General features: G+C 50.5%; 1 protein-coding gene across 1 annotated transcript; it reads left to right on the top strand.

The window, feature by feature from the left end:
- The first annotated feature begins 7,314 nt into the window (after positions 1-7,314).
- LOC123086813 (wall-associated receptor kinase 2) lies at positions 7,315-10,458 on the top strand. Its single transcript, XM_044508631.1, has 3 exons — positions 7,315-8,317; positions 8,412-8,573; positions 9,109-10,458. The coding sequence occupies exons 1-3, from the start codon at positions 7,417-7,419 to the stop codon at positions 10,089-10,091; spliced, it is 2,046 nt and encodes a 681-aa protein (XP_044364566.1). The 5' UTR covers positions 7,315-7,416; the 3' UTR covers positions 10,092-10,458.
- Positions 10,459-14,203: the final 3,745 nt, after the last annotated feature.

Genomic DNA, 14,203 nt, shown 5'->3' with positions numbered 1-14,203 from the left:
CCGAGTGGCGACGCGCGGAGCGGCCGAGTGGTGATGAGGTGACCAACCGAGTGGCGACGCGCGGAGCGGCCGAGTGGTGATGAGGTGACCAACCGATTGGCGACGCGCGGAGCGGCCGAGTGGTGATGAGGTGACCAACCGATTGGCGACGCGCGGAGCGGCCGAGTGGTGATGAGGTGACCAACCGAGTGGCGACGCGCGGGGCGGCCGAGTGGTGATGAGGTGACCAACCGAGTGGCGACGCCCGGAGCGGCCGAGTGGTGATGAGGTGACCAACCGAGTGGCGACGCGCGGAGCGGCCGAGTGGTGATGAGGTGACCAACCGAGTGGCGACACGCGGAGCGGCCGAGTGGTGATGAGGTGACCAACCGAGTGGCGACGCGCCGGGCGGCGGAGTGGTGATCAGGTGACCAACCGAGTGGCGACGCGCGGGGCGGCCGAGTGGTGATGATTTGACCAACCGAGTGGCGACGCGCGGGGCGACCGAGTGGTGATGAGGTGACCAACCGAGTGGCGACGCGCGGGGCGACCGAGTGGTGATGAGGTGACCAACCGAGTAGCGATGCGCGGGGCGGCCGAGTGGTGATGAGGTGACCAACCGAGTGGCAACGCCCGGAGCGGCCGAGTGGTGATAAGGTGACCAACCGAGTGGCGACGCGCGGAGCGGCCGAGTGGTGATGAGTTGACCAACCGAGTGGCGACGCGCGGGGCGGCCGAGTGGTGATGAGGTGACCAACCGATACAGGGCGTCCGAGTGACGTAGACGCGTCCCGTAGAGTGGCGACGCATGAAGCATCCGGATGATGTAGATGTGTGCCGCGGAGTGACGAGGCGCGTGGCGTCCTGGTGAAGTAGAGGCGTCCCGCGGAGTGGAGACGCGCGGGGCGTCCGAGTGAAGTAGACCCGTCCCGCGGAGTGGAGACGCGCGGGGCGTCCGAGTGAAGTAGACCCGTCCCGCGGAGTGGCGACGCGCAAGGCGTTCGAGTGATGTAGACGCGTCCCGCGGAGTGGTGATGCACGGGGCGGCCGTCAGACAGGTTGGTGAAGTCGCGAACATCCGAGTGGCAATGATGCGCGGGTGTTTGAGTGCTAGCAGACTGCCCGAGTGGACCGTTGTTCCAGTGAGCTTTAGTCTTAGTCCGAGTAAAACCGCCGTGTACTGGAACTGGTCTGTGTAGTACTGTCGAGCAGCTGAAGCCAGAAGGAGTCGCTGCCGCGTGCCCGTTCAGTCGATGCCGGAAGGAGGTGCTCCTGGGGCCGTCGTCGAGCCGCAGGTGCCCGCGCGATGTGCCAGCTAACCGATGCCGGAGGGAGGGACCACCGAGTGCCTGAAGCTGTCCGGGAGTGCAATGCATCTGAGTGGATTCTCCCGAGTAACCGGGTCGTTCTCCCGAGTCTATCTGTGTTCAGTCCCGATGATGGAGGGAGGAGTCGCTTGACGCCGGAAGGAAGAGCTACTCTGCACCAGAGGGAGGAGACGATCGGGGCCGGGTAAGGAGCTGCTCGGCGTCAGCTGTGTGTTATTTGTTTCCGTTCGAAAGATCCATCGTATGACCCTACGAGTTTGCAAATAAAGCCACGGTTAAAATGCTGTGTGGTTATATCTGCATGCATGCACCCATTAATTGGTGCAGAAATAGCGGAAGTAAAGCCCTCTTTGGCCGCCGTAATCAGGTAACCGAGGCTGGAAATCCCCACTAACTGGCCGCTTAATGAGGCGGTCAATTAACTCCTCGGAAGGGTTATGAGGTCCACGTCCTGAACCTGTACGCGCATGCAGGAGGCTTTAATTAGCGGCAGTTAAGCAAGAGTTAAGGCCGTTCATGCATGTAAGGAAGTTTCGCTTTCCCATGGCCGTTTATCCCTTGCATGCAGGAAATAAATGGAAAGGAATTAAGGTTAGAAGGAAAGTGAAAGATGGGGCGCAGAACTCCCTGGTCGACCACGGCAGCAGCGGTTTTTGGCCGCGATGGATCCGAGTGCGGGGCGGCGTCTTCCTGCGAGGCCGCGCGTGGGCGGAGCTGATCGGAGACGTGGACGGCTCCGGCGTTGGTGCCGCGTGCCGCCCGTGCATCCAGCGCGGAGGTCGCCGCGCGGCGGTTCACGAGGGACGCCCCCGCAACGTGCCGTGTCAGGGTATCGCGGAGAGGCGGCTTCAACGCCAGGCCTGCGCACGCGTCATAGTGACCATAGCTGAGCGCCCGTGTTGTCAGATGGACTGTCGAGCGCCTGCGATCGTTGCAGCCGGCTGACGAGCGGTTTGAAGTCGATTGAGAATAGGAAGCAGGAGGTGCGGTCCGGCGCGCTGGCGGCCGTGCGTGAGGATGGATGACCACGACTCTTGGCGCACCGTGTTGATGCCCTTTTCCCTTCCTCGTCTCTTCTCTGATTTATTCATGCATGGATGTGTCTGATCCTACAGGAGGAAAAGACAAACTCATTGTTAGACAATGTATTGTAAAGAGACTAGATCGAATGGATACTTCCCTGGTCCTTTTGTTTGTACGAATGGTGCGATGAGTAGAGCTCTAGCGGCCAATTTCTCTGGCGATGGTAGTTGATTTGCTGTTGAAGATTGGAGAAAAGCCCATTTGCATCATGGTTCGATAGACGCCATGCCCCACGGTGGGCGCCAACTGTCGTGGTTCTAAGTCTGACAGTAGAATAGGGGTAGTATAACGGAGCATGATCTATCGAGATGCATATGGGTGACACAGTGGTTTTAGCGAGTTCGGGCCTCTCACGATGGAGATAACGACCCTACGTCTCGTGCTCCGGAGAGGCTTTGTTTTTATCTGAGTATATATCCGGAGATTACAATGTGTGTGTAAGCGAGGAACGGATCCCCATGCCTGAGCTAAGTCCTGAAGACTAATGGTGAAAAGAGAGAGAGGTGGAAGAAAAGAGCCCCCCAAGTCTAGTGGTGGGGGGTGGCTTATATAGAGTGCGCCACCCCCTCACCTCCTATGTTATAAAGTGGGGTATGAATGCCATAATGCCAGCCCGCTATTAAGCCCTCACTATTAGAAAGATGCCGACTGCCTTGCTGCCTGCTGGTCTTCGTATATCCGAGTGAGTCGTACGGTCGAGTGGTGAACCGTCATCCTAGTGGATGGTATGTTGCTTGGTCGAATGGATAGTATGCTGCTTATCCGAGTGGATAGTGTGTCTGTATGAAATTGACCTGGACCCACATGTTGTGTGGACCCCATGCTTCATGATATTTCGACCCTTCGTGGGCCTACCTGTTATGTATGTCCCCAACATGTGGCCCTCTTAAAGCAGGTAATACCCTACTCCTGCTTGATTATATTCGAAGAGTATAGAGATTACAAGAGTTGATCTACCTCGAGATCGTAGTGGCTAAACCCTAGATGTCTAGCCTATGAATATTCCGGATGATGGTAATGATGATAGCCTCCACGGACTAAACCCTTCGATTTATATACACACCGCAGGGACCTAGGGTTTGTACAAGGTCGGTTCATCAGGGAAGGAAACAATACATCCGGACTCTAATCTTGTCGTTCATGTATAGAGAAGTCCCACCCGGACACGGAGGATGGTCTTTAGCTTGATCTTGTACGGCCCATTCAACCCGACCCATATTCCTAGGCCGGACACCTGAGGACCCCCCCCCCCCCCCCGAATCCAGGACTCCCTCAGTAGCCCCGAACTTGCCTTCAATGACGATGTAGTATGCGGATATAAGTCTTCGGCTTTGCAAGGTGGGTTCTCCACCATACTCGGGATTGACAATAGTCCGACATCGGCTTCTGTGTCCAATCTTTATGATTCATTTCTGTTGTCGCCTCGATTTCCACGCGTCTAAGCTAATGCGAATGGTCCATTACCTTTTTACATTTTAACCCTTTAATAGGCACGGGCGGCGTTCATATAACGAGGTTAGATCCCCAAATGCTATCCCACATCGCCCAAAGAGCAACAGAGCAAACTATGAAAAAAGCTCAAACCATTTTGAATACAAAGTTCATAGAAGTCAATGTTGAATTAATAAGACATTTGAAAGATGCAAAATCACTGCTGTGATGAGAGTAAACAGCATGTAGGCCATAGCACATGCAAGAAGCACTTACATGAAGTGAAGCAAAAGGTTGTATAGCACGGCAACATGAGTAAGCTAACATCCCTACTAAAATTATTTCAGTGCTTATGTCTAGTTTTTTATAAATCATTAGGAAGTCCTAAATATTTTAATGCAAGATCACCAACAGGGCCCGACTGAAATATTTCAGTGTCTACATCTCTCTACTGAAAGTGCACTACTGAAATATTTCAATGGCTACGTGCGTGTACTGAAACTACAACACTAAAATATTTCAGTGCCTACGTGCGTGTACTGAAATAGCACCACCGAAATATTTCAGTGACTACGTGTGTGTACTGAAAGTGCAGCATTGAAATATTTCAGTGGCTACACACGTGTACTGAAAGTGCACCACTGAAATATTTCAGTGGCTACGTGCGTGTACTGAAACTATACCACTGAAATATTTCAGTGGCTACATGCGTGTACTAAACATGCACTACCGAAATATTTCAGAAGCTACAATCGTATACTGAACTTGCAATACTGAAATATTTCAGTGGCTACCCGTGTGTACTGAAATTGCACTACTCAAACTTTTTTTAGTGTGAACCGGTTTGTACTGAAATTTCAATACTGAAATATTTCATAATCTTCAACCCTCTACTGAACTTGTAGCATTCAAATTTTTTAGTGTGTACCCAGAGTGTAGCACTGTGTACTGAACTCGGAGTACTCAAACATTATTTATTTTTTGCAACTAATTACACTGTAATCCAAAGGCTATGGATTGGAGTAGAAGTGCAGGTGAACATCAAATTCTACCACTACAACCATACAAATTTAGCCTAGGGTTCATATACATCCGAATCCAACCCCCATGTAGCATGTACTAAATCCTTCATACAATTTATTGAGAATAAAATGCCATCTAGCATTCACTCAGTGAACTATTATCATCGCTACCACCGCGACTGTAAGCACTAGCAGTAGGAAGATTAGGAGTGGGGAAGCTTACGCTAAACAATTGCACCGCCGCCGTTCAGACAAGGAGAGCGGCGAGGGAAGCGTCGAGAACGGCGGGGAAGCGAGGTCGCGACCACTGTCCTCCTCCTCTTGCGCTTCGGAGTCTCCAACTCGGTTGGAGGCTCCACAATCTGTAACGGCACCTCGTGCACTATGGGTTCCTGATCTAGTGGATGCTCTACCCTGGATCTGAACGCCCACCACCTCCGCCTGTCCCACGGGTTGGACAAATTGGCCTGCTCCATCGCCCAGAGGAGGATCTCGATCTTGTGCATCGGTTGTGCGGGCGGGGGGGGGGGGGGGGGGTTCTTCTCCCTGGATGTCATTTCCCTGAAAGTGGCCATTGTCGTCCAGTTCATCTGCTTTGTGTTGTTAAACCAAGAACAGATCTCCGTCAACCTGGCCCTCTTGACCTGGTCGCCGCCGGCTATCTCCACAAAGTAAGCGTTCTCGCCGCCGGCGATCTGCTGCTCCATCGAGGTTCTTGTGCGGATGGAAGAGGGGGATGGGTTGTGGAAGAGGAGAAGAGCAAAGTTGCGGCCACGAGAAGGAGGAGAAGGCTGCGGTTGACTTGGAATGCAGGAGAGGGAGTAGATGTCGCGGTTGTAATGGTGATGGAAGAGGGGAAGGACGATGGCGGCGGTTTAGCATTGGACGAGATGGACGTGCGAATTAATTTTTCCTATGACTAAAATGCCCCTAGATTAAAAGGTGTCCCCACATTGTCATTAGTACTGACCAGTACTTTCGAATACTTTCGTCCGGGTACTACCGAGTACTACGTATGTGTGTGCCATCAGATTGAGGCAAACGAACGGCTGTAAATAATGCCAACTACCGCAAAACTTGTAGCTTTTTTAGGCTTATGGTACAGACCATAGACTACAATCTCTGGTCTGGCCCAAACCAAATAAGCCCAGCTTCCGTGTGAAAACTTTCGTTTGTGAAAACAGAAAATTTTCAACAACGCGGCAGTCGGATGATTAATGAATTCATATTATGAGTAATAAAAGGCCATTTGAGGCAATTTAGGCAATAAACGGCTATGAGGAGAAGGGAAGCCTTGGCGCAGTGATAAAGTTGTTGTTTTGTGACGATGAGGTTACCGATCCAAGTTCTAGAAACAACCTCTTATAAAAATGTAGGAAAAGACTGCGTACTATTGATCCAAAGTGGTCGGACTTTTCTCGGACCCTGCGCAAGCGGGAACTACATGCATCGGGCTGCCATTTTTTAAACGGCCACGAGGAGCTCTCGATTTATATAAATCCATTCAATTTATATAATTTGGAAATATTTTCAAATTTGCTTAACATATTTTAGAAAAAAAATCAAACATACTTAATTCTTTATGAACATCTTTGTTTTATATTAAAAAATAATAATAGATGAAAATTTAAAACCGACCAGAAACCAACAGAAGACCATCCAAAACCAAAATGAGAAAAAAGAAAAACGCAGGAACGCACGTGCTAACCAAGAGCGTTCGCCGAAATAGGCCGGGCCAGAAAAGCACGCCTATTTGAGGCAATAAAGGGCCACGAGGAGCCAACAACGGCTATCAGCGGCGGCCGACGCAGTCCGCCCCTGGTTTTTCTTCTTGTCCGGCAATGATGAGTGAGTCTAACCCATCACTCATCAGAGGTCTGGTTGCCAAACCCGCCCCTGGTTTCTTTTCGATCGAAACTAGCTGCCGGCTGGATGAGCCACTCCCACTTGCAAATCAAGTCACGGGGTCAAGAAAGAAAAATGAGAAACAATCCTTGGATCCCTTTGAAAGATGATGCCGAGCAGCTGCCTCCCTCGTACTCCACTCGCTATCCAAGTGCCAAGAGATGCTCAGCACATGCATGTGATCAAGAATACCATGCATGCGCTATTCTTTCTATATACAAAAAACATTCACCACACGGAGTGAGCAAACCGAGTGAGCAAATCTATGAGCGGCATGCACCAACTTGCATGGATAGATATGGATGTACTCCTATCTCATACGAAATTGCTTCACACACGACACTTGATGCACGATCGGCAAACGACACTTGCTCCCCAACAGCGCTAGCATCAGCTAAGGAAAAAACAATTGCTTCCTTCCTTCACAGTCAGCTGCCAAGTAAGATCGTGCAAGAGTCGGTCACAAATATGTCGTCTGTATAGCAGCGCCGTATCTCATACGTTGCTGTCTCGGCCGGATGCATGCATATATAGAGGAGGGAAAGAAGGAAATATGCAATGCAACACACCAACCAATCGTTTATTCCACACCGTTTTGAGAATCTAATCATCAGCTGGTTGGCAAAAACGTCAGTCGGCAGGCGTGCATCAGCTCAGCTGGTGGCAATATGTTGACTGCCTTCTTGCTGCTCCTGGCGGCGGCGGCGGCCGCCACCGAGACGCCCGAGCGCGTCGTCGTGGCTCATGGCTGTCAGAGCAGCTGCGGCGGCGTGGACATCCGCTACCCCTTCGGCATCGGCGTCGGCGCCGGCGGCCGCGACTGCTTCCGCGAGGGCTTTGAGATCGACTGCGTCTACGACGGCCCCGTGCTCGCCAACACGACCCTTCGGGTGGTGCAGCTGTCCGTGGATCCCGCCGAGTCGCTGGTGATGCTCCCCGTCGGGCGGATGTGCTACAACGCCACCGACCCGCGCCGCGCCGAGGAGTACAGCCATGGCGAGACGCTGATGAACAAGCACGGCGTGTACCGCTTCTCCAGCGCGCGCAACATGCTCGTCGTCCTCGGCTGCAACACCATGGGCACCATCGGGAGCGACAAGACCACGCGCCTCGTCGACGGCTACTCCTACTACCTCGGGTGCATGAACTTCTGCAACAGCTCGGCCAGCGCGCAGGACGGGCAGTGCGCCAGCCTCGGGTGCTGCCACGTCGACATCCCGCCGGGGCTCACCCACAACTACTTCAGGTTCCGGGAGTACGACCACACCAGCATGATGGACTACAGCCCATGCGACTACGCCTTCCTCGTCGACAGGACCAACTACACCTTCCGGCGCTCCGACCTCCTCAGGGACACCCTCCGGACCTCGCCGGTGTGGCTGGACTGGGCCATCCGTGGCGCCGGCGACGACTCCGTCTCATTATCGTGTGCCCAAGCCAACAAGACCAAGGAGTACGCCTGCCTGAGCAATCAGAGCTACTGCGTCGACGCCACCAATGGGCCTGGCTACAATTGTAACTGCTCCGAAGGCTATGAGGGCAACGCCTACCTTGTCGCCGGATGCACCAGTAAGACAGAGTCCCTGCTCGACCATAATGATTTGATTTTTCTTTACTGATTACTGTCCTAACTTCACAATTATTCTGAATTTTGGCAACACAGATATAGATGAATGTGCAGATTCAAACAAATATCCTTGCAAAGGTGTATGCAGGGACACCCAAGGATCTTACCAATGCACCTGCCCTCCGGGTTATGGGAGCGATGACCCAAAAACTCAACGCTGTACTCCAAAGTTCCCACCCGCTGCACAAATTTGCATAGGTAACCTCAGACAAGCTAATACTTCTATCGGTTTGGCTAACCTCTCTCCATGTATATGTAGTCCTTTGAAGTATTTTAGTACTCTCTCTGTCCCAAAATGTAAGACGTTTCTTAAAAACTGTCTTACATTTTGGGACTGAGGGAGTACTATTATGTACTATAAACTCCACTATAGTTCGGATTTTTCTAGGATATCAGCTGAGTGAGTGTGTACTTCCTAGCAACATGAAAATATATATCTAAAACGTTTAGATCACCTGATGGCTGCATGCATCACTCTAATATAGAGGCCGGGGTCATCCTCCGTTTTCAAGAAAAAATGATCACCTGATGACGCCATGCATCTTATGTAGCGTGTACATGTTAGATCTGAGACGCATTGTATGTTCAACTTCAGTATTTTGCCATTCTTTTTGTTAATTAGTGTTTCAGCGCTTCAAAGTGGAGTAAACTCAAATATTTACTTACTATCATTTGCTACCAGAATAATAATAATAAGAAAGTTTATTTAATCTTCGCTTCTTTGTGCGCATAGGTGTGATAGGTGGTATTCTTGCCATCACATTGGTGGCATTCATCATTATTATTCGAAAAGAGAAGCGGAAGACTAGAGAGTTCTACGAGAAAAATGGTGGACTTACCTTGGAGAAGGCTAAAGTTATTAAGCTTTTTAAAATGGAGGAGCTCAAGCCAATTTTAAAGAGCAGCAATGTAATTGGAAAAGGTGGCTTTGGTGAAGTTTATAAGGGGGTTCTTGATAATGTACTTGTCGCGGTAAAGAAACCAATTGGTCGTAATGTGCAGGAGAACAAGCAATTTGCAAATGAAGTCATCATCCAATCTCAAGTCATCCACAAGAACATCGTTAGGCTCATTGGTTGTTGCCTAGAAGTGGATAGCCCCCTGCTAGTGTATGAGTTCATTTCCAAAGGAAGCATGCATGACATTCTTCACGAGTTTAGGGAGCCTCTCAACTTGGATGTGCGTCTAAGCATTGTCTTAGAATCAGCACATGGTCTAGCTTATATGCATTCACAAGCCCATACCAAAATCCTGCACGGTGATGTTAAACCAGCAAACATACTCTTGGATGACAACTTTGTACCAAAGATCTCAGACTTCGGCATATCGAGGTTGATTGCAGTAGACAAGGAACATACTGCCAACATAATTGGTGACATGAGTTATATGGATCCAGTATACCTACAAACAGGCCTCTTGACTGAGAAAAGTGATGTCTATAGTTTTGGAGTTGTCATCTTAGAGGTCATTAGCAGGAAGAAGGCCACTCATGCTGACAATAACAACTTAGTGACGAGTTTTCTCGAGTCCCACAAAGAAGGAAAGAAAGCAACCGAGTTGTTTGATCAGGAAATTGCAGGAGCAGGAAATTTGGAGCTTCTTGACACTCTGGCAGGAATCGCCGTGGAATGTCTTAGCCTTGATGTGGATCAAAGACCATCGATGACAGATGTTGTGGCGCACCTTCTCACATTGAGTAGATTACGTGTGTTGTAACTTTGTTTCTGGGGTTGAGTTTGAAGTTTGGAACATGTATGGACCTTTATTGTGCTCCTTCAAAGTTTGGAATACATCGAATTCCTTCCCACGGCAAGCCAGAGTGCATGGCAACCATCCTTGTGCAAACCTTCCCTTATTGTATGAGAAGCAGGGGAGGCCACCATTAGTTTTAGAAAATGTGTAGTACTGTAGTGAGTAACTCTGTGTGTTTCATGTGACCAACGGTGTGTAGACATGCATGGACCTAGCCTAGGACCAAGGGTGTGTAGACATGCATGGACCTAGCCTAGTTGTTTCTCCTCTGATACAGGATGAGTCCATGCATTTATTGTTGTTTGGCAGCGGTGTATGCGTCAAGACATGATGAGCTGAGACTTTGTTTGGCAGCCTGCATGTGCTTAGACATGCTGAAAAATTCCGAATAATTTTTTTTGAATGGTGAACAAATTTGAAAAAACGTGAACAAAAATTTAAACATATTTTGAAAGTATGAAGTTTTTAAAATTTTAAACAAAAATATATATTTTTTAATTAAACAAAATTTGAAATTCTGAACATATTTTTAAAAAAAATTCTTGAAATTTTTATAACTTTAAATAATTTTAAAATTCTGAATATTTTCTAAAAAAATTTAAAAAAATTGAAAATCTGAACTTGTCGAAAATTTAATCAAATTTTGAAATTATATTTTTTTTCAAAATTGAAACAATTTTGAATTTTGAACATTTTCAGAAAAATTGAAATTCTGATTTTTTTTTGAAAATTTACACAAATTTTAAAATTCTAAGTATTTTTTGAAAATTTAAATAAAATTTAAAATTATAAAGATTTTTTGAAAATTTAGACATATCTGGACGTGGTCTGGTGGGTGGGGATGAGTGTCGGGGCCAGCATGGCTGCCTCCATGTAGGGTGCATGAGATGGGCATGGCTGAGGGACCTTTCTTGCACCAGTTGGGCATAGCCCAGGTGAGCCTATGCACCCTACTAAACAAGCAAAAATGGGTCGGATTGAAAACTTTTGCCCTCATGCACCCTACCAAACACACCCTAAGGGCATGTTCGGAGACTTGCTAGCTTCTCAAAAACATCTCATATCCAGCTTCTAACCTGACTTCTCACTTCATGTGGAGTGCAGCCACCTTGGGCCGGCTGGAAGCGGTCCATTTCGGGCTAAACTGCAAACATGCCAAAGAAAAGGGAAGAAACGAGCTGGGCCTGGTTCTTGGAGTGAATGGCTGGGCTTATTTTTTTCATAGGAGATAAATTGTGTGAATTTTGGCTATACATAAACCTGCTCTGCTAGTTGTGTCGGAGTAATGGGCCACGGGTAGCCTCATCCGAGTCCGTGAACCTGTCAAAACTTCGGGCCAGCCTCGCCCCGCAACACCTCAGACTGAAGCTCCACCTTTCGGAGGCCGGCTGGCTCAACGGTCGGCCACCGGAGGATGGCCAACCACCAGCAGACGGCACCAAGAGCGGCCGACTCCCGTCAGCCGGCCTCCAGAGAGGACGGCGTCGTACAGGCGGCCCCCCGGCGCCCTCAGAGTCTGCACCGGCCCCCATCAAGAGGACGAGACAGGGTGTGGCTACAGTGTAGTCCCTCACCCCCGAATCTTGGGCTTGGCGTGGCCACAGTGTCCGTACAGGCGGAGATCTCTGCATGGCGCGGGACTGTTGCCACTCCCCCCTTGATGTCACTCCAGACAGACGGAGCTCTGTTCCCCACGACGACCTGTCGGTACGGCCTGCGGGCCCTATCAGGCAGTGATAGCCCGGAAGACGGCGGATGCCAGATCAGTCGGACTTGAGGGAGGTCGGCCTCCAGCAGGCGGCCGTCCCCTCTCTCGAAGTCAATGCGCCATTAACCTGACAAAGACAAGGTGTGGCTACAGTGATCTCCCACCAGGCGGCGGGACTGTAGCCACACTCAGCTGACCAAGCCCGCGTCATTAGCATCACGGCTACAGTGAGCAGCCACCAACCAGACCCGTCAGCGGCGGGAGCGGCTTGTCGGCTCCGTACCGGACCAGTCGGCGGGGCCCACTAGGCGGCGGGCCTCAGTAGTCAGCGGAGAAGCCGGAGGCCAGAGAGACTAACATCCGGGTCTAGCACCCGGCGAGATTACCGTTGTACACCTAGGGGGTAGGCCTATATAAACCCCCCAGGGCACCCATGCAAAGGGTTCCCACTCCATTAGAACTAGCCACTACCTTAGAATAGGAAGAGAGCTAGCCTTGCCTCCTTTGCCTCTAGCACACGGCTCAAGGAGCACCATTGTATCACTTGTGCCTTAGTGATCATGCGGAGACCCGCCGAGTAGGACTAGGGGTGTTATCTCCTAGGAGAGCCTCGAACCTGGGTAAAGTGCGCCGGTGTACGTGTTTATGCCTCATCCCGCTTCCAGGCACCGGTGACGTTCTACTCGCTCCCACCATGATAAGCCATCCGTTGGCATATGTCGCACCCGAAGAGGCACGCTGTCATAGGTGCCAACCTTGACAGCAAATAGGAAAGCGAGCTCGTCGATTTCCTCCATGAGAATCGGGACATCTTCGCATGGTCTCCCAAAGACATGCCGGGTGTTCCAACGGATTTCGCTGAGCACAAATTACATGTCCGACCTGACGCCAAGCCAGTCAGGCAGCCCTTGCGCCGCTTGTTGGAAGAGAAGAGAAGAGTTGTCGGAGAAGAGATAGCCCGGCTTCTAGCAGCCGGTTTCATCACGGAAGTATTCTTTCCAGAGTGGCTGGCCAACCCAGTTCTTGTGCTGAAGAAAAATAAGCAGTGGCACATGTGTATTGATTATACCAGCCTCAACAAAGCTTGCACCAAAGATCCCTTTGCCCTGCCAAGAATTCACCAAGTGATAGACTCCACAGCCGGATGCGAGCTGTTGAGTTTTTTGGATGCATACTCAGGGTACCATCAGATAAAGCTGAACCCGGCCGACAGGCTGAAGACCGCCTTCATCACGCTATTTGGAGCCTTCTGCTACCTGACCATGACATTTGGCTTGCGGAATGTCGGCGCCACGTTTCAGCGTTGCATGCAGAAGTGACTCCTCAAGCAACTCAGCAGAAATGCCCATGTCTATGTGGATGATGTGGTGGTGAAGACAAAGAAGCATGGCACGCTGCTGGAAGACCTCAAGGAAACTTTTGAGAACCTGCGCCGATTCCAGATCAAGCTCAACCCGGAGAAATGCCTCTTTGGAGTACCAGCCGGCCAGCTTCTTGGTTTTCTGGTCTCAGAGTGCGGCATAGAGTGTAACCCTGTGAAGATCAAGGCCATTGAGAAGATGAAGGTGCCCACCCGACTGCTGGACGTGCAGAAATTCAACGGTTTCCTAGCATCAGTCAGCTGTTTCATCAGTCGGCTGGGCAAAAAGGCCCTTCCTCTGTACCAGCTCATGAAGAAGACCACTTTTTTCAAGTGAAACGACAAGGCGGACGAAGCTTTTCTCCAACTCAAGAAGATGTTGACCACCCCGCCTATCTTGGCGGCTCCAACTGAGAAAGAGCCCATGCTTCTCTACATCGCCGCCACCAGCCGGGTGGTCAGCACATTCATAGTGGTAGAACGTAAGGAGGGGGGCAGAGCATTGCCGGTCCAGAGGCCGGTATATTACTTGAGTGAAGTACTGTCTGCCTCCAAGCAAAACTACGCCCACTATCAGAAGATGTGTTATGGTGTGCATTTTGCCGCCAAGAAGCTGAAGCCTTACTTTCAAGAGCACCCAATTACTGTTGTCTGCACTGCTCCGCTTGCTGAGATCATTGGAAGCCGAGATGCTTCAGGCCAAGCGGCCAAGTGGGCTATTGATCTGGCCCCTTATACCATCTACTACCAGCCTCGCACCGCCATCAAGTCACAAGCACTGGCCGACTTCCTCCTCGACTGGGCCGAGACCCAGTACTTGCCGCCAGCGCCAGACTACACCCATTGGCCGATGCATTTTGATGGTTCAAAAATGCGCACCGGTCTGGGAGCCGGCATCGTCCTCACCTCTCCCAAAGGCGACAAGCTCAGATATGTGCTGCAAATCCATTTTGCCGCCTCCAACAACGTAGCCGAGTATGAGGCACTCATACACGGGCCCCGGCTTGC

Source organism: Triticum aestivum, chromosome 1B (assembly GCF_018294505.1).
Source record: "Triticum aestivum cultivar Chinese Spring chromosome 1B, IWGSC CS RefSeq v2.1, whole genome shotgun sequence".
NCBI lineage: Eukaryota > Viridiplantae > Streptophyta > Magnoliopsida > Poales > Poaceae > Triticum > Triticum aestivum.
This window is presented reverse-complemented; position numbering and strand designations above follow the sequence as displayed.